At 37.6% G+C, this 24,709-nt stretch overlaps 1 protein-coding gene across 1 annotated transcript in view; it reads left to right on the top strand.

The window, feature by feature from the left end:
- Positions 1 to 24,709, top strand: part of LOC311151937 (metastasis-associated protein MTA1-like) — a gene marked incomplete at both ends in the record, with an annotated part of 46,010 nt that overhangs the window by 10,129 nt on the left and 11,172 nt on the right. Inside the window, 2 exons of the mRNA XM_084202649.1 lie at positions 11,010 to 11,041; positions 18,255 to 18,409. Coding sequence (XP_084058775.1) covers positions 11,010 to 11,041; positions 18,255 to 18,409 — 187 coding nt within the window. The remainder of the gene's footprint in view (positions 1 to 11,009; positions 11,042 to 18,254; positions 18,410 to 24,709) is intronic.

Below are 24,709 nucleotides of genomic sequence, written 5' to 3'. Positions count from 1 at the left end.
AAGATGTGTGGAAAAACCAAAAAAAAACCACCAAAAAAAGCAAACAAAAAAAAAAAGATGGAAATTTTTGAGTAAGACTAACTTTTCTCAAATAATCTTTATTTTTCATCATGAAAAGTGACTGTACATTATTGATGATTTTTTTTTTCTTACTGAACAGAAAGATTTTTCAACTCTAACCACAAACAATTTTACCTTATCCAAATAAGAGGAGAATCCAGCAGAATATAAGGTTTACACTAAAAGAAAATCCATGCATGCCTTCCTGATATCTCTTTGTGAGATATAACTTCTGTAAACCATTACCTTATTTGTTCTGTAATTGAATAAGGTTATTGAGGGTAGGAATCTGTCAGACATTGGGCTCTCAAATAGACTGTTAAGGAGATGATGTTCACAAAAGGAGAAATTGTTCACAAAAATGTTCACAAAAGAGGTGACTGTCTGCTTTCATGCTTAACAGAATAGGTTGAGATAGAAAGGAGAGGAATTGTCTTTCAGACAAGCTCATAGAAATAGTATTCCAAATAAAAGGAGAAAAACTTGATTCATTATCCATCATCCTTCCCCATAATCTTTTTTTCTGCCACTGCAAACACTACTTGTATACTGCAGTGAAAACACCTACTGTACATTTAATAACACCTAGATTGGAATCATGACATCCTTTGAAGAAGGATGGTTACTGAGAAGTGGTTACTGAGAACACACAGAAGAGAGGATTGCTTGCTCTTCTGCTCAGCATGCAGCTATTACACCACAGACAAACAACGTTCATGGCAACACGGGCTCTTCGGAGGACCAAGGGAGAAATATTGCAGCTGGAAGAAAATATGGGATCTGCATGAGTAGGCAGAGCCATGAATGCTGCCTTTCCACTGCACCTTTGAAGGTGGAGTTCTGCATGGATGGTTTAGTAGTTGCTGCATGGGAATGTGAACAAAGGCCTCCCCCTCCACCAGTGCTGGCCCTTAGGCTGGGCTCTCCGTGAGAGCTTTGAGTGATGAATTAGCTTCCCTTGGATGTAAAGATGATCATTGAACACTTTCAGTTGGAAAAGACATCAAAGATGAAGTCCAGCCCTCAATGCAGCGCTGCTAAGCCCTAAACCCAACATGCCCCAAGTGTTAAATCCCTCCAGGGATGGTGGTGACTGAACCACTTTCCCTGAGCAGCCTGTTCCACTGCTCATCAATGCTTTCAGTGAAGTGGTTTTCCCCAATATCCAACCCAAACCTTCCCTGGCGTCACTTGAAGCTGTTTCCTCTTGTCCTGTCACTTCTCATCTGTGAGAAGACACTGACCCCCATCTTGCTGCAGCCTGCCCATTTCTCCAGCAGAGAAGGCTGTAGCAGCAAGTTCAAGGTAATTATTATGATTAAACTCCTCCTTATGTCTCTGTAAGGAGGCATGCTTGGAAATCTGTAAAATTTTTCTTCTACTTAGTATAGATGTTCTTCTAAAGTAAAGACTGTGTAAAACCAGTTAGTGTGGATCAGTCAGCTGCCTTAAAACAATTTGCACAAAATAACATCTAATTTGAAAAAGTAGTATTGAGAACTGCAAGCCATTGCTTTAGGAGCTATTTCTGCTTATGTCTTTCCTGTGAAAACAACGTACTGGAAAGCATATATCCTAAATAAGTGAAATCTGTATGTTTTTAGTGCAAAAATTACTATCTTAGTACAAAACAATGGCTATTTTTCTTATTATTCTTGCCACACTCTTTGGTAAAAGTATGGAGACGTGTAAATAAAATGCAATTAAAAAGTAACAAACAATACTCAACAGCACAGATTCCATTTCTTCTGCCTTAAAAGTGATTACCTTCAATATTCACCATTTACCTCCTCCCCAGGTTATTGGTAAATATAAAATATATCTTTCTTTTTGCTTGTGTTTTATCCAGCTTCTCTTCAATACCAGATCAGCTTGGGAAGTGGTGGTTTCTGTCATTTCCCTGACCACAGTGTGCTATTTGTGCAGTGAAAGGTTTTGCCAGCCTCCGGAGTTTTTGTGTTTCTATAAATACACTAAAAAGCTTTTTTGATTCCAAAATACTATTGTTTGCTGCAGGTTTGATTGTGTTGTATCAATTAACAGTATCCAGAAGGCCTGATATGGAGATGATGACAGATTCTGCCTTTCAGTGCTTGCTTTGGTGAAACGAGCAAACAAAAAGGAGCACAGGGAATTTACATTAAATCTCATTTGCTATTTTCATAATCTTAATATTATTGACATGTAAATGTCTGCATTTTCAAGTTTCCCTTTTTTCCAACAGCATTAGATATTTGTTGTGAGAAAGGCAAATAAATATATTTACTTAAGATATACAGTATTTCACAGCATTCAAATAAATGTTGCTTAGGCTTGTGCAAATATATATTTAGATTAGCATAATTTAAGTCAATCTTTCTGCCTAGATGAGTGCCTTATTTTGGCAGAATTTCTTTTTAAGCAAATTAATAATTATTTGCTTTGAATATAGCAGTACATTATGGAAATGGCACATTTTTATGCCTGTTTGGGGAAGTGGGGGAAGATTATGAGAAACGTCATTAATATTTAGTTAAATGCTTTTAAGAATAATAAACGAGAATACGATTAGCATTTCTTATACAAGTCTTACATTGTCTTGAGTTCTGCTTTGCCAATGCAGCACAACATTCCCTTTCAGTTTTCCATGGGTGCAGCTCCAGAAAGGTTTTGGTGCAATTGATAAATGAGCTCCCTCATTTATCTTTTCTTAATGGGGATGTTGTGCCCTGATATCTTGTTATTGTCAGTCGTGGACATGAGTGAAATTGCTTTGCTTAAGTGCTGTGTGTTGTAGCTAGAGAGAGGATCCTCTAGGTTTTTGTATCCCTTTTTGGGAGGAAGAGTTTTGCTGGATGGTCTTAGAAAAGTGTTTTTCATTTTATTTTCAAACAACAGCAGATTTTGCATTCTGTGAGATGTAATAAAAAATGCCAGTGAACTGGCAAAGTACTGTTCTGGAAAACTCACAGTACTTAGAGAAGTTTTTGTGTAATATACAAGCTGGAGCTTTTAACTACTCTGAGATGCAGCATTTCAATTGCTGCTGAAATTAAAGTCAGCATAAGATATTTAAGTGGTTCTCTGCCATGAAGATAGCCTCTTTCAAGTGGGAAAATTCCATCTTCAGAAAATCACGATGTTGCAGAGGGTTACATGTATCCAATTTTGTTACTGGAGTTGATGATGGGAAGATTTAGGTGTGACTGTAAAGTGCTTTAGATATTTTGAATCTGATCTTTAAATTACAGTGTCTGAAATTATTCCAAGCAATTTACTTTCTCCCACAAGCTGCTTAACTGTGAGCAACAGCGCATCCAAGTAGTCAAATTTTACGTCAGCCTATTGTTTTGGCAGGGTGAGTAATGATAATTTTGCTTATAGTATTTGGAAACATCAGGTTAGAGGTATTTTACACAAGAATAATTTCTGTCATCTGGCATGCATTTCCGTACCTTTCATGCATGAGAACCAGAATATCCGCAGGATGTCCAAGGAAGGCATCAGCGTCACTAATGAGGTACAGAAATCTCTCTGTGCCTGTTGATACCATTTTCATATTGTGGACAAAAAGAAAAGAACCAGCTTTTCATAGCTGAAGAGACTCAGATCAACAGCCCTGATCCTCCTTTCTTCCCTGCCATACCTTTAGTGCTGTATTTCAGTCAGAGATGTCCTGCTGCCTTCAAGAGGACGCTTTCCACAGTCACATTTCTGTTCTGGAATGTACTGAAGTGTGCAGCAGATACATGCAGTATCTGGGAATGAGGCAACAATTTTGGGGTCTGTTTTCCTAGGAACCCACACATCTCTGGCCTGGCAGGATGAGAAGGTGACATGAGAAATTGGCAAATGGAGAAACACCTCAGGAAGATGTTCCTTCTCTCTTAGATACTGTTTTGGTCTATCCTTCTCTATGTGCTTATGACTGATGCTATTGACTATTCAGGAGATGAGCAAGGTAGAAAGGCTTAGGTTTCACTCCTAGTTTTCCATGGGGAATTTATGACAAACAGATGAAAACATAAGCAGCCTGACAGACATACAGGGAGACTAAAACCTTTCCTGTCCCAAATTTTTTTGAAACAGAGAAAATAATAATAATATTATTATAATAAGGTTCATTATAATTAAGTTCACATAACATTATGTGAAAGTACATTAAAGGAAAGGAGGTTTGCTCTAGAATTTTTTTGCAGTGAGTGAGTTGTTTTTTCTTAAAGGTATCTGATTGTTTTTATTATAGTACTGTGTTTTGGTAGAGACAGAGATGTTCTGGTATGGTGGCACAGGAGCAGCATGGATTGCACATCAAAAAACATCTGGTGCTCAGTTACTTTGAAAAAGAAAACCATAAATTTTCTCTTACACATTAATAAACTGTAAACCTACCAAAATTGTTATAAACCTCCTTTAACATACTAGTGATTTCTGACTGAAAGAGTAGAAATGATTTGTGGCAAACAAGCTGCTATGTGAAAATTTGCCATTTCTTCCGTGCTAAAACACAAGGTATGATTAATGCTGGATTGTGTATACTCACTCTTCCCAAAAGTGAGAGACAAAAGCTATATATTGCTCCACAGGCAGTTTTCCCTCTGAAGTTTGCTTAGGACATGCGTGTTCTAGCTTTGGTCTTTGGTATAGCCAGAAAATGCTTTAAAATATTCAACTGCAGATTTCTCAGTCAAATGTGTGCACTGGTATTGATGGAAATGTGAACATGGAAAATAGATCTCTCAGGAAAAAATGATGCTGTGTTGCTGTCCTTTACTGAGGAAAGGGATATGAAAAGGTGTTTATGGCTCTTGGTTATTTCCTGAAATATATTGCTTTTATGCTTATATCATTATAGGAAATACTTAAGAGCTTAGTCCTGCCTTTCTATATAGAGTCATTAAAACCATCTCTGACCCTCAAGAGATTGACCTAAGAACCTTTTTACATTTAAATTTTGCAACTTGCACAAGAGTGGCCAATTTCTCTCTATTTTCACTGTGCAGTTGGAAGCAATAATTTTAAATATTTATAAGGAAACTAAAATGCTCTAAAGCTTACATTTCTGTGGTTAGTAAATTCACTTGTTTTTGCAGAGGTACAAATGATGATACTGAAGATGATGAACTACTGACAACTTCCAAAGCCCAAATAATGGGCCTGGAAAGTGACACAGGCCTTAATTACCCCGGGATGTTATTGCTGACATTGTCAATCATCTGTAGAACTAAGCCTCTGCATCTCATGTTTGCAAATATCAAGTAAATTTTTTTCCCTATTTAAATTTCTGTGTTATAAAACAGTGAGTTGATGATTCCCCACTTCCCTCTTCAGTCTTTACTTCTCCAAACCCAGTGATGCAAATGATATGGAGACTAAACATGACCAATAACCAAGTATGAGGAAAATACTTTTGTCCAAAAAAATAGAGGAGAAATATCTTTTCTCCCTAGAATTTCTTAAAATTGAGAAAGTTATTATTGTCTCACAATGTACGTTATCGCACATGCACATTGAATTTACATTACAGTTATCTTCCGATATTTGAGCTCCTTTGAGTACAAATAAAAGGACAGTCTTCCATTCTCTGATGACTGCTTAAACTGCAGGGTATTTTTCCTTGAGAAAAGGTAAGCAGTGTAATTTGCCCACAGGAGTGCTTGGGAGGAGCAAAAGCATTTCTGCAAACCCAGGTTGCCTTGGATTTCCTCTGAGGAAGAGCTGTTCCTAAGCACATTGTGTATTTTTTAAAATACAGACAGCGGTTACTTTTGTTATGCCAAAGTCAAAATACAATATCCATTCAACTGAAATGCTCAGGTTTATTGTGTCTTGAGAAATGTGAATTATTTCCCAGGGTGAAAGTACATTAGAAATTGAATAAGGCACTATTATTGATTCCTTTGGCATTTATTCCTTTCTTTCAAAAATCTATCTCTGGTTTTGTAAGGCTTCTTTACCTACAATTGATTCACAAGAAAAGCAAAACTCTGGAGTCACATTCATGCTTTAAAGCACTGCTTTGAGTCTGCCATAGATCGCTTTGCTTTTGCTGTGCCAAGGAAATGAATGCTTATGAAAGATTGGTGTGTTGCATCCCTGAACTCACCAGTGCAGCACGTTTCTGGTACCACTGGTGGCAGCAGGGATCAGAAGGAGCAAGGCATGTGGGATCCCAGGTGGAGGGAAGGGCACTTCATGGAAAAGTGCCCCATTTCTGCTGTTGAGTCAGTGTTTTGTGTTTTAATATACAGGTATTGTGCAGACATGAAACTGCAGTAACCTTGGCTTTTCTAATTGGCAGAATGAATCAGATCTTCAAACAGGAAACAACACTGTAATTAAGTTAACATTTAAACCACAATGCAAATAGCCAGAGCTTAATTCCTAGAATCACTACTTTCCCCTGGTATTATTTTAAAGAATTACAGTTGCAGAAAGAGAATCCTGTTTGTTTGATAACAGGATTAGCAGCATATTACCTCCTGAATTATGGGTTCTGGATTCAAGATCTGGAGTTCATACTCAGAGTGCTTCTGTGCATGATTACTGGCAAGTAGGTTGATTATTTTTTGGAAGCTGTGATTGCAGAGCAATAGTTCCTAACAATTTTAGTACATAATGCAATAGGGAAGGCATCTTTACAAAGTGCTTAGGCAGTGGAACTGGAAAGATCCTGTGTCTGGTCTGTGATATTTTGTGGGGGTTTTTTGGGGTTTTTTTGGTGGGGTTTTTTGTTTGGTTGGTTGTGGTTTTTTTCTTTTTTCTTTTTTTTTTTGTTTTTGATTGGTTTTTGTTGTTGTTGTTGTTGTTTTGTGTTTTGGGGTTTTTTCCAACTGTGTGTTCTTTCTCCAGGGTTTAAAATTTCTGTCTTGGGACAATAATGGTCTTCCTCAAAAATCATTCGTACTATCAGACATACATATGTATTTATATATTTTAGTAATACTTTTGAATTAAAAATGTCACTTGTTCAGTTGCTGCAAACTGGGAGGAAAAAAAACAATTATGTTTGGTTACTCAAAACATTCATAACCCAAATGGAGGAGAAATAATGAAGCAGTCTTCCTTTCTCAGTTTTTTTCATAAAGTGGTCCATCCTGAGTGAAATTAACGTTTAAAGTCTTACGCTGAGATGTTGCTAGGATTGAACAGTTCTGATATTGCCAGTCTGCCTTTATTTTCCACCTGTCAAAATCACATTATCTTCAAGCATATTTATTCTGGAAGTTTTAGAAATAGGACTAATATGTTTCACCTATTAGTATTGTCAATGATCTTCTTACACAAAAAAGAGAAATACCAGGAAACTCTGTTTTCTATCAGCAGAAATAAAGAATATCACGTATACAAGTAACACATGAACAGCTGGAAAAGGGTTCTAATATGTAATAAAATATTACATGTTGCTGGGAAATAATATGTGTACTTGAAATAATTATGTGGCTGACACCATCCCTAAGCAGTACATTGTTTCTGATTTGGCCTTAAATGGTTTTACACTGGGAAGTCTTATGGTGTCCTACTGCCTGGAAACTGGGAGAAACACTTGATTGATCAATATGGTTGGTTGGTGAAGCACATTCTAATGTGAGGAAATGTCTTCTGCAGCTTACTCATTTCTATTTGAGTTCAAATAAATATCTTGTAGAAAGGTCACAGGGGCATCTTAGGCAGTTTCTGTTGATGGTGCATCAATTTCTGCACAATAATGAACACATGAACATCTTGGCAGCGCTGAAGCTGCATTTACTGAAACTCCCCCACATCACAGCACTACAAATCCTTGTTAGTGGTGATGATGTCTGGTCACTTCTGCTTAAAATGGAGCAATCCACTTCCCTGGCACTCACTGGCCTCAAGGGGAGAACCAGCCTCCATCCTGGAGTTCCCTTCCTACTGCAGGGGTGCAAACACACATCACTGTCTCGCACAAAATCCCTTGCTGTAAGAACTCACTTATAAACCAAGTGTCCACTGGTGCCAGTTTCACTAAAATTCAAGGCAGATTATATAAATTCTCTAAGGCATTGTAGAACCTGGCAGATAAAAATGCAAATCCAAAGTTCTGTTTTCTGTTCTGTTCAACACCAAGAATGTTGTGGTTTTTAAATAACATCCGATGCCCTTAAGCTGCACTGGAGTTTGCATTGGTGTGCAGACCTTTTGTAAAGGTTTCTAATGCTGTGTGTCTGCCTTTTTAAGCAAGGGCTTTCTTCCTTAGTTGCCTTAGTTGAAAGTTTACCACAAAACTGGCTGGTGTGTCCATGCACAAGTGTTTTTCAAAGCCTGCCAAGTCAGGGTGTAATTATTTTCTGGAAGAAATCGGTGTCTGCTCACTTCTGAAGTCTGAATATTTGTGTGTCAGAGTATATAAGAGTTTAAATCTTGTAACAATGGCACCTTAATTAGTATTCTTTGCTAATCCTAGAATCTTTTGACTATATCTGCTTATTAAACAGTTCTTTTCCTACCTTTGTATTTATGGATATACTCAGGTCTGGTGTTTGGCAACTTAGATGATATTTCAGTACCTACAGCAAGAAAAATACGTGCAAAAAAAGAGAATGATTCTATTGCATGATATAACAGGGATATTTACAAATATAACATCTCTTTTCACTCCTTGGCTGGGTTTTATTATTAGGTTATCAATATGGTAATATCCTGGAGTTAACAGCTGCTGGCACTGCATTAACAGCATTTGTCAGGTTCTTTTCAGAAATACATTGTTTAACAATTTCCAGGAAAATTCAGTTGTTCCTCAGCTCATTTTAGGGAGCTCTTCTCAGTTTCACAGACAACTGAGTGAGAGCATGTCTGTGTATTTTGGGACAATCATGGCTAAGCACAGTTTTTATAGATTTGGCATATAGAGCTATGCCAAAAGCACAGCACCTCTGAGTAAGAGGGAAGGTTTCAAGTATCTCTGTATAAAAAAAGTGGATTTTTGTTTGTGGGCTTTGATCATTTTGGGAGTGACTGAAAACACTCTGTAATGTATCTCTTCTGGATTTCAAGAGACAAGAAGCCCCATTCTTTGTGTTTAACTTTGTGGATAATTCTGCCGACGTTCAGGATTCTTCAGGAAATATTGTGCTCTTGGAGATAAGGTGGTTGGGCATTTTTTCTGGATATTTATGCTTATAAATGGAATGAATATTCCTCTCAATTATATTTATTGTTCCATTAATGCAGTCTGTGTTTTCCCAGGAATATTCAGGTCCTGAAATGTTATTTTACTGGGATGCCAAAAAAAAAAAAAGTTTTAAAAACAAAAATTACTGTGAAGATAAAAATGTAACAGATTACAGAGTTCTTCACTCTGCTGTGATTTTCTCTTACTCTGTAAGAGTGCCAAATTTGTTCAAGTATCAGGAAGCAGTATACTATCACAGTATTTAGTTCTCATACTACCCATTTAAAAATTGCCTGGAGGACTGGTGACTTCAATATATATTTATATATAATGACTTTTGCATGAAAAAAGAGGGGGAAAGAGGGCTGGTAGAGGAGCTCACAACTAAGATATTGCTGGCTTCAGGTAATTATTCACATTACAGTACAGTCCATGTGACCTTAGTGGTATAAATATTTCTCATTTAAAACTGATTAAGGATGAAGACTTGTACAAATGTAAATGTAAGCTAGATACTGGAATTTCTGTTGAATGTTGGAGTTTAAAAATAGTTTGAGATGTTTAAAATGCCTTGCCTTTTTTCTATCAGCAATTGAACTGTACCTTCAGACTAAGGTGACTCCTCAAAATGAAAGGGAAATGCCATTTTAAGAGTGTAATTTTTTTTTTTTTTTGGAGATAGGCAGGTTTTGTTTTTTGAGATATGCTCATGTCCTTTTATTCTCTTTAATACAATTTTTAACATTAATAAAATCCCTCAAGAATTCTTTGTGTAAGTGATACTAGTCGGAAACCCTGTAAGTTGCAATTTGGAACCAAGGGAAGAATAAAAAAAAGTAATTATTTAGCATTTATCTTGCTTGCAGAACTGAGACTCTGCTGATTCAATTCATTCAGACTTGTGTGCATTTTATAAAAACATGTGGTTTTGATAAATATCCCTTCCTTAAGAACTCTCTATAGCCAACAAGGTGTCCTATCCAAATTTTTGAGCAAGTCTGTGAGACTGTTGGTAGTATCATCTTTCATCTTATAGACCAGCAGTGAGTTTTCCTGCAGGTTTTTTAACCATTTATGTTTTATTACTGAAGTTGCACTGCTTTGAAAAAGAACAAGGTCTCTAATATGTGAACTGTAACATTTTAAAGCCAAAGAGAATGTGATTTCTGTTCTTGGGGAAGCTAAAAAGCAAAAGTAATCTGAGTTAAACAGCAAGGTGAAATCTATGTTAATTATTGGCCTAGTAGTGATTGCTTTGCAATTTATATAAATATAACCATGAGCTCTGTTGATTGACTCCTGATTAATCATATAGGAGAGAATAGTTAACTTATGTGCATGTTGCATTTCACAAAAAACTTTGTCAGTTTCAAACTGAGCATCCACCTCAAAATTCTCAGGAAAAGGGTTGTCTAGTTTTATAAACCTTTTTTTTGAAATGGGAATAGTAATGGAATTATGTTGATACTATCTGTATTTTTGTCTGCAGAGCTAACCCTTCACGATACCATATGTTGAAAGCAAAATGAAAAAACCCTCACTTCTTCAAACATGAATTATGAATTAGTTCCATGTATATTTTCTTGCAGAAGAGGATAATTAAGCAAAGAGAACGAGTGCAGTTAAGAGCACATTATAGCATGCCATATATATTCAGGACCAATGATGAATCTCACGCTCATTTCATGAGAAATCTTTGCAGTCTCTGCATTTTTGATGTGTTCATTGGTGTAGCTGAGCAGTAGCATCTTAGCCTTCAGGGTGAGCATCAGAACACAGGGCTTTTGTGGATAAAGAAAACATTCTAATGTGCTATGGTTCTTTTATTTTCCAGAATCATCCAGCCATACAACAAGAACAATCATGGTAAGTATAGAGGAGATTATAGGTATTGATCTGCCTATAGCTATGATTTTTTCCTTTAAAACAAAGTGATACAGTAGTATCCTAAGCCATTGGCTTTTTTTTAATTTTAAATTCCAATATCATTGTAGACATAAAATGAGTCTGTCTTTATTTAATGAGAAATCTTGGGGAAAAATCAGAGATTAAAGAGCTTAAGAGGTAACAGTGCTGTCAGTTTGAATAGTTGAAAAATTCAACTACAATTCTATGTTCTATGTTTAAGTAATTTTTCATTATGTCAAATTAATGTCGATAAAATTTCTTGCATTCTATCTATATCACATGGGGCAGAGCACATTTAAATTTCAGAAGAATAGCTAAGTAATTTTTTGCATAACATTCCTCAGAGGCTGGTTTCTGACTTTGCCTTGAGTTTGATAATTTGAGTTCCAGAAATGGGAAATGTTTAAGAGGACAGATACACCTTCAAAAATGAGATTAGGAAGCTTTGTGTGAAAAAATGTCATGCACTTAGTGTCAATCTTGCATTTTTATAGGGTGAGAAATGTTGGTCTCTTTCAAACTCATAATAAAGTTAGGTAAGGGCTGAACAACAATTCACACAGAGAAAACCTTAATCTGACAGGGAATGATTGATGCCTGTCCTGTGGGTGTTTGAGGAGAGGGCTTTGTGCTTTTGGAAAATACCAGTTTTTGGGGTGAGTGTTGAAATTTTAGAGAAAGCCCCAGCAAATCATGACATGAGCTTGTTTATTTCCATTCCTACAGTTTTTAGGATGTCCCTTCAAGTTTACATCTTCCTTATGTATGGCATTTATGGGACAGGTAAATTCCCCCATGGATTTCATCATTCCACAGGGGATAAAGGGTTAATATAGTTCATTGCCTTTATCATCAATGGCCATTAATAATCCAGTGCAAATGAATTATAAATAGGTAAGGACTACAGAGCACAGCAGATTTCAAAATAGTAGAGATGTCTGGAAAAGTGATGTTTCTGTTTCCTGCTGGATGTGATGTAATCCTTCTTGGTCATGAATTTGTTTTAAGTACACCCATTTCCAGAGAAGCTGCTTAGTTATTCAAGTGTATTCCTCTGTTATAAAATTTTGGAAGGGATTGAAAAACTTTTCAATGTTTTTTCCATACTACATTGGTTTTGGGAAAAGAGCAGGGCAATTGTGTTGAAGCTGGTGAACCCTTTGCTCTCCTTTACCTTCACTCTTTTTTTGTCCTATTAATTGTACTCTGAAGATGCTCAGTCTCTCTTTTCCATTAATGTATCAGAACAGTTCTAAAAACTGAGCCAAAAGAGTGAGGGTTTTTCCTGCATAGATTTTTTTTCTCACACCAAAACATGTCCTAACTTTTAAAGAGAGAAGGAAAAGGCTTTCAAATAGCTTGAGTTCTTGAGGTTCCTGGGTTTTGAACCTCTCCAGACCACTCTGCTGATAGCTCAGATGGCTCAGACCTCAAGTGAATATTCTGCAGGAATATTGTTAAGTGAATAAGTGAATATTGTGCAGGAATTATTCATGGCACTTAAATAAAGATAGAAATAAAAGTATTCTTCTTAGTGAGAAATTCTTACAGCAATGTCTGCTCTACTCTGCATCTAAAGCATAACTGAATGTGTCAAAGAAAATTTCTTACTCCCCAGTGAGTAAGTAGAAACTGTCAGTAAAACCAGGAAATGTGGTATTCCTTGCATTAGGAACTGTATGAGATGATACATTCGATGCAGATGTAGTAAAGCAATGCTGCTGAGAGCCAATGTAAAATGCTACTGCAATAAATAATTACTCTGAAATGAAGTCCCCTTTTTCTGACTGATTACAGTTATATTGTAACATAACATGTGAAAGCATGACCTGTAGTCAGCAGAATGTGAGAGGTACCACAGCAAATTTGTATTAGTGCCTTGGCTGCTTTGATGTAAAAGAACTTTTGTCTTACCAAGGTGAAGTTTTTGCACTTCTTTAAAGTTGCATTTATAGGTGTTGAAATAATGTAAGGCATTAAATCTGATCCTGTCTCTGAAAATTCAGATTTATGTTGAAGTCAAAGCCAGCATGGTATAGTGTGCTCTGCTAAAAAAACAAAGTCTGTTTTTTCTGAGGACATTGCAAGAATTTTTCTTCTGTATTTAAATGCAGTGATAGCTGCCATTTTTTGTTTCAGATTCTTATTCATAAAAATAAAAACCCAGAAAATATTTTAAGCATCGGTGTGATGAGGGGAGAAGGAGAGCATGCTCTCTTTTAACTATAAAATAAATTTCCTTTTATTCTGTGCATAGTTGCCTAGCTTAATCTTCCATTATTAATTTACTGATTTCCATAAATAACAGTTTACTTCAAAATTATACCTTCTAAGACATGATTTATTCAGAGCTTATATAGCTTGTGTGTGCCATATATGACAAGCAGGGACTATAAACATTGCAGTATTTTGGCCCAGAGGCTTTGGCAAGTCAGCTGTCATCTTTTAGGAGGGTTGTTTCTTTTGGGGTTATTTGGTGGGCTTGTTTCCCTTGCACAGAAAAGTGATTGCAGCATTACATTTTCAGCATTTTCACACAAAACACGAAATTTTCAGCATTGCAACTATTGTAGGTGTTTGTGAAAGGTTTGGTAGCAAATCCAGAGGTTCCAAAGTTATACCTGTGTTGAGTACTTGATTATTTTCTTGTATATGATCTGTTGTTTGAACATCTTTCATTTTTAATAGCCTTTGGGTCTTTAAATTAAATTCTGTACCCAAAGTGGTTGTGTGCCTGCTTACTATTATCAACATTTGCAACTTCATGCTGTGTAGAGATTTTGAGTATTAATTTTTGCATTCATCTCACATTTCTATGAATAAGTAGACCAGCCCCAAGCCTTGATGCTTCCTGAAGGTATAATGCTAGTCCCTTTAGAAATAGGAATACTTCAGGCGTGGCAAAAGAGAATCAATACCTGATTTAAACTTAAGGTAATTCTAAACTTGTTTTAAATGATGTATTGTATAATTAGGTCAATGCAAAATATATGGAACCAATTAATATGGGTTATTGCCAGTCATCTGAGCATAGCTGATTTCTTCTAGTTATTTCTTTCTCCTTGTAGAGAGCTTCTTTTTCTCTGCTTGCTTTCAATTGATTTTTTTGTTGTTGTTGTTTTTGTTTAAAGATACAACAAAAAACCCCTAAAAATGTTAATTTAAGGCAAAAGGAATGTTTTCCTTTGAGAAACAATGGGGGAAAAAATAAGAAATCATAAATTGAAATCTGCTTAGGAATTTACGGTGGTCTAGTTAAACATTCCTTCAGCCATCGTACAAATGCTCACTGTTAATTTTTACACTTTGAATGACTCTGAGTGTTATGTATTTTATTTCAAAGCTGAATGTCTTTTCAGATCTGGGTGTCTTTTCAGAATTTTTAGTGGCTCTCAATGAATGAATGTTTGACCACTTATATAGCAGTACTGAGCAACTTATAGGCAGGAACCTTAGCTGGAATTTAGGATCTGGGTCCCATTTCTGAATTTGTAAGGATTCCTCTCTTGTCTTACCATCACACATCTCAGCGTCCTTGTGCTTCTCTGGGAGCCAGTGAGGACAGGATATGTACTCTTGATAATAAAAATGCTGTATTAATTTGCCACTTTAATTTAAGGTGCTTTTGGGATGGTATCCAGACTTCATTGGACTCATATCTGCCACTAGAGCAGATATCATGTGTGTAGTGGTCCCATACAGTCATTTCCTTAGTTTCCCTGCTGCAGCAAAGCCTTATGCCAGGTGTACCTTGTTTTGAAAGACCTGATTCAGAGTTGTAACTCAGTGCTGCTGCTCCCAGAAGATTTGACAGAGACAAAGACATGTAGCTTCTTTGTGAAGGGATCAGCTGCATTCCTTGGAAGTTGGAGGTGTCTCAGTTGTCCACTGTGAAATGAATGCAGATGGGAAATTCATGCCCCTGCCAGGTGAGTTTTGATGAGCAGCACTTGCAAGCAGCAGAGAAATGGATCAACAAGGGGCAGGTGAAGCTGCACAACAACCAGTCTTTATGTAAAGTCCTCCTTGTTGAAACCCTTGGAAGGATTGCCTTTGGTCTCTGAGGGTGCATTCACTCTGCACACACCACCTGTCTGACAGGTGAGGCTCTTCCCAGAGATTACCCCATGGTGACTGAAATATTTGTGCTCTTTAAGGGATGTAAGTTTGCCTGAATCAGAACTCCCTTTGTCTCGAGAAGTTTTTCTTCCAAGTGCACTCAAAGTTTTTGGTCCTGATGTCTTTTGAGCATGGAACAGTTTTGTCACAGAGGAACAAGAGATCTCAGTGAATGTGCTCAGACTGAGGTGAAGAACTAGGGGGAAAGGAGTCACTCATCACAGAGGAAGATTTGTCCACAATGCAAACTCCTGATGCTCAGGTGCTGCTGTGATGTGCCCCTGGCATGCAGACCCTTAACACCTGTGGCTGTGTTGCAAACTCAGAGCACAGCTCATCAGTGATGTACAGAGTCCAAATCAAAGCAGCAGCAGCTGATTGCACATGGTGGTGTTGTAAGGAAATTACTGAAGCTTTTTGCAAGAAGAGTTTTAAATGAGAAGGACTTGTGTGGTAGCAGAGAGAGTATTCTTGAGGCTTTCATAAACTTTCTGGCATAACTGTGTTCTAGGAGGGAAAATTTGACTTCATCATCATCATAAAAGAAAAGCATTTTACGAGCACTTTGTATGAAAGTTCATTTTGCTCTTGGTGTTGATATTAGTGTGACAGTGGCATTGAATGCTCATTTTCATATGCATTGGTGAATATATTTTTTTGAGAGGAACTAATGAGCTGATTTCCTGGTCAAGAGCTTCAATTGTTTTTATTAACATGAAATTAATGTGGTCCCTAGCACAGACTGGAGAACAATGGTCTTATTTTCTCTTGTCCTTCTGTGAAATGTAATTAATTTCTTCAAATAGCTTGAAAGGGCTGGGGTAGAAGGGAATAAAAGGGAAAATTCTAACCAATATGACGCAACAGAAATGAGATGGTATTGTAAGCCTTGTGTCATTTTCTATAACGTTATCTCTTGCCTGGAATGAGGGTTAGGGGCTAATAAAAGTAGAAAAAACAGAAGTTCAGAATTAGTTGCAATATCTGGCTCTGCCAGGGGAAAATGTGTCATGAAAAGACAGGTACTTTTTCCATCAGGCTTTATGGTTTTTCAGAGTTTATGCCACAGGAAAGACACCTTTTGTACCTTGAACCTTTTCTGAATTTTTTTGCCTGCACATCTTACCTTGACTAATACAGTGGTGTATTAGAAAGGAGCTTGGGGAGAGATCTGAATCATTACATGAGATATCTGAAAACCATTATAGAGCAGGGAAGCACAACAAAAATATAACATTGGAGCCCTTGAATGTTCCTCTGTAGTATGGCACAGGAAATTGCCAGATACAAATATTGAATGGGAAATCTGATGTGTGGCAATGTTTTCCATGCATGACTCCTTACTCTCTTTTTGAGCACCACCCACTGTGTACAAGAAGAGATCAGCTGTTAAAAACTTCCATGAATTTCTAATTTCATAGCACCTATGTACTTTTTCCTGAATTTATTCTAAATAACAGCTGAATTACTTCTAGTAATACGTATTTTATGTCTTTTTCCCCACCAGAGCCAATATGAAAAAATATGTGAAACCCGAACTGCAGTCTAGACACTGATTGAAAAAATGGAAAAAAATTAAGTAAATATTTTTAAAGGGCTACAAAGATAGATTAATGATCCTATGTGCAACAATTAAATTCACCCTAAATCTTCTTTGTTTTTAAGACAAAGGAAAATAGTTTAGCTCTAAGAAAGATTTATATGTGACTCACTCAAATATGATGTCTTGTTTCTCCTCTTCTTGTTTGGTTTTGTTACATGAGATCTAAGGAATCACAGAGGAGATGGCTCAGTTACTCACAGCAGCATAATGGATGGATGGAAATTTTCTGTCCAATGCATAAAATTTGTCCTACTTGTTTATATTTTCTGGCTTTTATGTTTTTATGACGTGATTTAAGAGATCAGTTCTGTGCTCTGTTCTGCTGGTTTTGTGGGTGCTAGTGGTCCCTCCTTACTCATGACTGTGATGCTGATCCCCTAATTAGGGGCTATTCCCATGAATGTGCAGCACTGGGTGCATTTGAGGAGTGTTACAAAAATGCTGTCAGTAATGTGGAATACTGGTGTTATTTCACCAAGAAAATAGTACTTCTTCCTAAGAAAACGTGATGTTGAATCCATGTGAGATAAAGTAAGCAAATTTTCATCTTTGTATAATGTCTTCTATAATAACTGGTTCTGTCCAATTGTTGTTAGTCCTGCTGCTAATCGATTACATGGGAAACAAGATTAAGATTTCCAAGATTAACGTTTTTGTCACGGTGTATTCCTCCACAACATTAGCTACAGATGACACAGAAAACATTTTTACTCTCTCCTCATGTGTAAGAAGACAGCTTCTCTTGTTAGATCTGAGTACTTGCTCACATTGCACAATTACTCCGGGTAAAGGTTGAGTGGAAAATCAATGTATCATTTTCAGTTTGATGTTATCAGCTGTGAAATGAATGCAGATGTATTGCAGGTAGCTCTAACTAGATAAAGACCAGTGAGTAAGCCTAAGAACTATGGCATCAACATGGTGATACAAACTTTTGTTTTCCTGCTTCCGTTCAGGTTAGCAGCAGGACCAAACCACTTATCTTATTCAGCGACTTCTATTTCAAAACAAAATCAGGCAGAGTAAGGACCTGCAAAGTGAGAAGTATGCATTTTTGAAATTAGTTTAATGCCATAGTTGGAGGAAAAAATAGGTCTTGTGTCTAATTGCTTGGGATGTTAGTTTTTTTGCTCAGAAAATATTAATTCTCTCCTAAAATCAATGGGTTTCTGTTTCTGAATTGCTTAGTTCATAGCATTGACTCATGCCTCAATATGTTTTTTGTATAAAATGGCATTAGCAATAGTTAATTTAGTTTTTAAAGAGCTTTTAAACCTATGCATAAAACATGTCAATGGGCACAGGCTGGTTGTTATCTTACCCCAGGTACTGATGGAGGCAGACGAGCCAGCTTTTGAGATGTGTGTAGGCTGCCCTTTGCAGCAGAATTTGTAAATGGAATTATGCTTATTCTCAGACAAACACCTTTCCCTTTTAATATGATTTCAGCATGCTGCTCCCCACATCCATATGACTAATGGGAAGGCCTTGCAAGCCAGTGCAAGTGCCATTAAGACAAGCACCATTCCAGTGATCAAGAGACAGAGGCAAAATTGGCTTGATGCTTCAGATGATGGTTTCTTTATAGCTACAGAAGAGACCAGGTAAGAAAAAATGAAATCTTAGAGGGAATGAGGCTTCACTGCATACGTGTTACTGATCCACTATTTCGATAACAGTTTTTGACATTATTATCTGAGGTTGCATTACAGCAAAGAGCCATGCTTGGCACATGCCAAACTTTTCATTTTCTATCTACTAATATTATCAGCATTTCATTAATAACACTTAGTGCTACTTCTCTGTGGCAAAGATTAGAACTTTTAAATTTCACTTGTTTTAGTTCGTATACAAGTTTAGGACACCTCTGATCATCCAGCAAAATATAAATGCATCTACAGTGTAGGTTATCCTCTGAAATTTTCAGAACTTGAAAAATAATGTACAGCAGAGAAATATACAGCTGATAGCATCTTTTCCAGGCTAGAAGTTGATTTCCTTTAAAAGAAACTGAGATGATAATCTCCTTCAACCTTTCATTTACAGATTAATTGATAAAATTTAATGAGCTTTTGCTTTCCCCAAAAGTTCTTGATAGCATGGAAGAGTTATTATTTTTCTGGAGGTTCCTCTATTCTGTGCTTGTCTTTCCCTGTCTGGCCCTTTCTTGATTTAATTCAGACTAAGTCAAGAAGTTACAGTTTGTTTTTTAAAAAAAAGGGCCTGTTATTTAAAAACCTTTAATATCTTGCTTAATTACAGCAAGTAACATCAGACTGTTCCTCACTTCTGTGATTATTTCACAAGCCTAGAAAATCTGGTAGTTGAAGAAAAATGTAAATAATAAAAAGAGGGAAGAGAAAGAACATATGCAAACATAGAGATAAGCATGGAAAATGTGCACATTTAATCCCATTAATGGCAGATTCAGCTAGGAAAGTTAACATACTAGCACATGATAATCTGGTGGTTATTTCAGCATAATTCATTATGGAATTTCTTGGGGTTTTTTTATGAGGCATGCAGCAATTCAGAGAGAGTGGTTAGAGGCTGCTGGGCTGATGAGCTCTTAGGCTGCTGATTCCAGCCCAGATTGATGGCATTTTGAGAGTTGTTTGATACAAAGATTTCAGTAATAGCAGACTAATCCCTAGCAATTGGATCCTGAAAGTGAGACTGACTACCTTTTGAAGTTTTAGAATTTTCAATTTAATTTTTCCCGGTGTTATAGAGAAATGCCTGTCAAAGGATGAGAAGTCTTACACGGGCAGTGATCTCTCCACTGATCTGGGAGGCAGCCCAGACAACTTACCTGGACTAGATGTTTAAATTGCAGGTGGTTGACATGTAGTGGGATGAGTCCTGGCTTTGCAAATCACTCATCTGTGATAGCTCTGCTTGTTCTCATCCTAGGAAATCCCCTCCCCACTCCCAGGGCTGCAGACCCCATACCCAGGCCAGGGAGAAAGCAGAGCTGTTCCTGGCTCTGCAGGCAGGGTGGGGCACAAACAAGGGTCTTTGTGCTCAGGGGTCTGTGTCTGCTCCTCTCCTCCAAGTAATGAACAGTTTAAAGTACCTGGTATGGGAACAGAGGGAAGCTGGACCTCACTGACATTCCTCAAACAAGGAGGTGCCTGAACACGTCCTGGAGCAGCACAGCAGGGAATGCTTTTTGTCCTTTGAAACTCTATTTCACATGAGATCTGTTCCTTGTCTTTCACAGAGGTTTTCAATTTTTTCTTTTATTTTTTGGTACTTTCCTGTCCTCATACCATCTCCATTGACTCCTTCCCTCACATGTGTCTCCTTTCTAATTTTTCCCTTGATTCCTTTCACCTTTACTCCGAGATTATTTAGAGCTGGGCTAGCTTGCTCTCCTCTGGGCTCTGCAAGTCTCCAGCCTTTAGAGCTCCAAGTGGAAAGCACTGCCTGGTTCTGCTGCTAGGAATGCCCTAATGTCCAAGAGAACAATGAAATGCTCTGTTCTTTGGGGGCAGCTGGAGACAGACAGCAGTCCCTGACAGACAGCCTGTCCTGTGATAGAGGATCACGCAGCTCAGCGCTGCCAGGACAAAGCTGAAAAGCCAAGTTGAATGCAATATAATTGCAATGGGAAGAGATGACTAGGGAGGAGATGGTTGAAAAAGCAGCACAAAATTTACCCAGTCCTGACACAGAATGGAAAAAAAAAACCCAAAAAAATCAACAAATAAGAATGAGCTGCCAGGGATCAGCCATTAGGTTCTGAACATATTCTGAACTCTCAGGTCAGAAATAATCACCCCATCTAAGGTCCCAACTGGTCCTTTAGGGAGCTTTTTTGTGCTCCATCAGGATCCAATCTGTTTTATCGTGTGAATTTGTTCATTAAAAATATGTATGAGAGAGACACATGCGAATTATAGCAAAAGGAAAAATATTTCTCAGTGTAATTGAAGCCTTCAAAAAAGGAAATATTTTTCAGTATCGTTTGCAACAGTCCACAAAAATTTTCATTTCTCTGTCCTAAAAGATTTTTTTGTCTAGTGAATTAATGCTTAAGATGCACATTTCTGTAAAATATCAAGTAGGGAGTCTAGAGGGTAAATTTTCGCAAAAATTTAGCTTTAAAAGCCAATAATAGATTGTTATATTTTTGGATATTTTTGGAGGAAAAAAAAAGTAATAATAGTGCTCCTAGACTAAAAAAGGAGGTACCAGTCTATTTTATGCTAATCAAACCTAAGATGCACATGAGAATTCTCAATTTTATTATCTATCAATAGATAAGGTAAATATCTATTATCTATAAATATTATTATTATAAGATTATTATCTATAAATATCTATATAAGATAAATACCTCTTATTTATGTCTATATATATTTTTTACCTATTTATAAATATCTATCTATTAAATATTTATGTATCACTCCATTTTGGAAGAAATTTTAGTAATATTAATTTTTAATAATCACCCTTTCCTCTTTTAATTTAAACAGCAGTATTATTTCTGTAAAGTTAACTCTTCTGTATCTAATTGCGCACATATTTGAGATATTTGTAGCAATGGATGTGAAATATTAAGAGCAGTGAAAATAAGTGGGCATTATATATCATCTGAGCTTTCCATGGTAACCCTTGGAGTTACTCTAGAATTTTAGGGCAGTGCCCTTCTCTCTGCACTCAGGCCACAGTTCAACAACGCCTGTAGGTATTCTTAAAAATTAGTGTGAATTTGTGTATTATGGAAACACAAGGACTGGAGTTTACATCTGAAATTGAACATATTTTTGGGTGCTAATCTGCCCCTCTGAGTAGAACAGGAGTGTATTTTATGTCAGTTGTAATGCACATTCTCATACAATTCAGCTTTGTTTTTAAGCTGTAGCTATTTGGAAGCCATTTCCTCCCCTGTTGTTTTCCAGTTTCTGCACATCTGGGGAAAAATGGCAGCGGAGCTCCTTTTTGTGTTTCCCTCCTTCCAGCCCGATTCCCTCTGCAGAGCTGGCTGCACCCAAACCCGGCGCTGAGCCCCAGTCCTTGCAGCCCACCCCCACTTTGGGGGACAGACAGAGTTATTCCATCTGTCTGCGTGTTAGAGCCTTGAAGGGATCACCCTCATGAGTTTTGTTCTGTCTACATGTGGTTGTCCTTCTGAATACTGTCAGCGTGCTCAGTGAATTTTGCCAATGAATCCAGAGGTCCCCAGTTCTGCTATTTCATCTCGAGGGGCAACCTGCACTCTTCATTCCAAAGCCTCCCTGAGGCCTGTGTGAGACCAGCTCCCGTGGGATTTCCCTGCCCCTGACCAGGCACAGGCTCACACCAGGGATTAATCAAGGCAGAAAACCCCATGTCAGTTTGAGAACACTTACCTTTTGACATTACATCGTAATTTTATTGACCTTTACTGGATTCAGTATTTTTGTATTTTTCTTTATTCATATCCTTTTCAAATGAAAAAGAAATTCTTGTCCCCTACTGTAAAATAACTTGCCCAAGATTTTACTCTGAAGTGCCAATCTGTTTACACAATTCATTGAAAAAAATTACTCTTTAAAGAGTCTCATGTTTATCACTGCTCACCAGAAGAGTATCCTTACTTTTTTTAAATATCCTTAGATATTACTTTCTGGGATTCTCCTAGCACTACGTGCATGCTTGAGAATAAGCCAGAAGTCTCCTAATTATAAAGTATTTTATTCATTTCTTTGTACTTAGTCAGCTTTGCTATAATGAAGTCTTTTGGATGATGTGGATTCTATTGTAGGCCCAATAGAGGTCAACAGAGAAAATTACCATATGCGAGGAACTAAATTCTGTATACAGAATTGCTGTTCTGGGAGTTAATAATTGAAAATTATCATCATGGTCTTCAGAGCCTTAGTAAAATGTAATATATTGGCTGAATATATCTTGAGTTATATATGATATAAACATAACCTTTGAGTAAAATTAATAATATTACTGTTGAACCATTCAATGTCAAGGGGAACATATCTGTTGACAAAAACTTTTCTCACCAATTCTAGGTATGCAGTGTGCCTCTATTTCCTATACACACGCTCTGTCCCTAACAGAGTGCATGTGCATGCCAATGATCACACTTGTGTAGGGACAGCTAAAACACTGGTTGGTAAATGAATTATTTTTTTTTCCAGCATTTGCATTATAAGAAATGTGTGGAAATGTTTGGCTGACTGCGCTATAGCAGCGGATTCTATGTGCTTTCCCTTCATGGGCCAAAAAGCATATTTGCATATAGATCTGCAGTTGAATGACTCAATGCTTGTTTCCTTTCAGTGCTGAAGCAGTTAGAAACCTTCTCACGGTAAGTGCAACTCCATTGGGAATGAGTTAACTGCAACTGCTAAAATTAGAACGTGATCTTTAGCTGTTACCAGCAGACATGGCTTCCTTCTTTTGCTGATAAAATGATTTGAGAGGCATCCCTGTGGCAGCATTATGTAGGCAATTTTCTAATCCCTCACTTCATGTTCTGTCTCCAAAAGGCAAAATCTTCCCTTGATTTGTTGAGGTGCTATGTAAGGATATCACAACTGCTGTGATAATTACCTGGTACCACTCATTTTTATTTATGCATGTCTCATAGCACACACAAAAAAAGCTTAAAATCCAAAGTTGCATGTCGAGAAAGAAGAGAATGTGAGGCTGACGACCAGCTTCTGCAGAATGTCGAGTCTTGCTGTGCTGTCAGTGGTCTGCTTCTCCTGCAGAAGTGGGGGAGAGCCATGCTGGTGCTGATCACCCTTCGTGCTCCTGCACGTGCTGCTGGCCCTCTCTGCAGTGCAGCTTTGTCTGTGGAAAGCCCAGCCTGTACCTGGAAACACAAACTGAAACCCTGCTGGAACCAAAGCCCCAGTTAAGAGTTGTGGGTGACCTGCCCCTGCCCCCTCTCTCTCCCACATGTGTTTTAATCCAGGCTTAGGCGAGGTCATGCGCAGTGCTTGAGTTGCAGCACGATGCCAGGAGAAAAGGGAAAACTGGAGGAGTAAGGCTTTGGTGCCTGGGGTCTGATACACAGTGCAGAGCTGCAGGTCTGCATCCCAGCCAGAGTCCCAGTGCTAGCTGTTCTGCTCCTTCTTCCTCTTCACATGTACAATTCCTATCACACAAATGTCCATGGGTATGTTTACTCTTTCTTTTCCAGTTGGCCCCAACTGTGCAAAGAAATTTGTGTGCAAAACAAAAAAAGGTATTTTTGGCTTTTGCTTTTTGTAAAGATGAGGCACTTTGATTTGATCCTTTTTTTGAACTACACCACCCTTGGATCCTGGGCATAGTGTATTTTCATTTTTTACCTGCATGGCACCATGGCCTTTAGACCCCAGTCCTGTGACCAGCTGCAAGAAGATGCCTGGCTGCACTCTTGGAGCATCAGCTGCAAGCCTGACAATGTGATGCACCAGCTCTCTAACAAAAAGCCATATCAGCCTCTAAGGATGTAATTTTCCATTTCCTTTACTTCTGTTGCATTATATAGTTGTCATGCATCTTGAAAAGCAGGGATTACAGAATATATCCCTTAGAATTCTGTTTAATCCCTGCTGATAGGATTGCAAATATCTTATTGATTGGCCACGTCTGAGTCCAGGTGAACTGACAGCTCTCTCCAGTCACTGTGACAATACTGTGTAAAGAATATGGGGAGGAATTGTCCTTGCTACAGCTTAGGAGCCATCCCACTTGGTTAACTTCCATTCAAAGCTGTTATATGCTCATGAGAGAGCGTATTAGTTTCTGTGAGATGTTATTTTGATCTTATTTCGTGCGGTCTATTCATGAATGCACTGTTCACATCTTATAGACCATACTTTTCTGAGTCCCAGCTGAGGTACTGTGATATGGAATCACAAGCAACAGCATAGAAACTAGATCATAATCTCTTACCATTCATTTCT

Source organism: Fringilla coelebs (assembly GCF_963513975.1).
Source record: "Fringilla coelebs genome assembly, chromosome: 3".
Lineage (NCBI taxonomy): Eukaryota > Metazoa > Chordata > Aves > Passeriformes > Fringillidae > Fringilla > Fringilla coelebs.
This window is presented reverse-complemented; position numbering and strand designations above follow the sequence as displayed.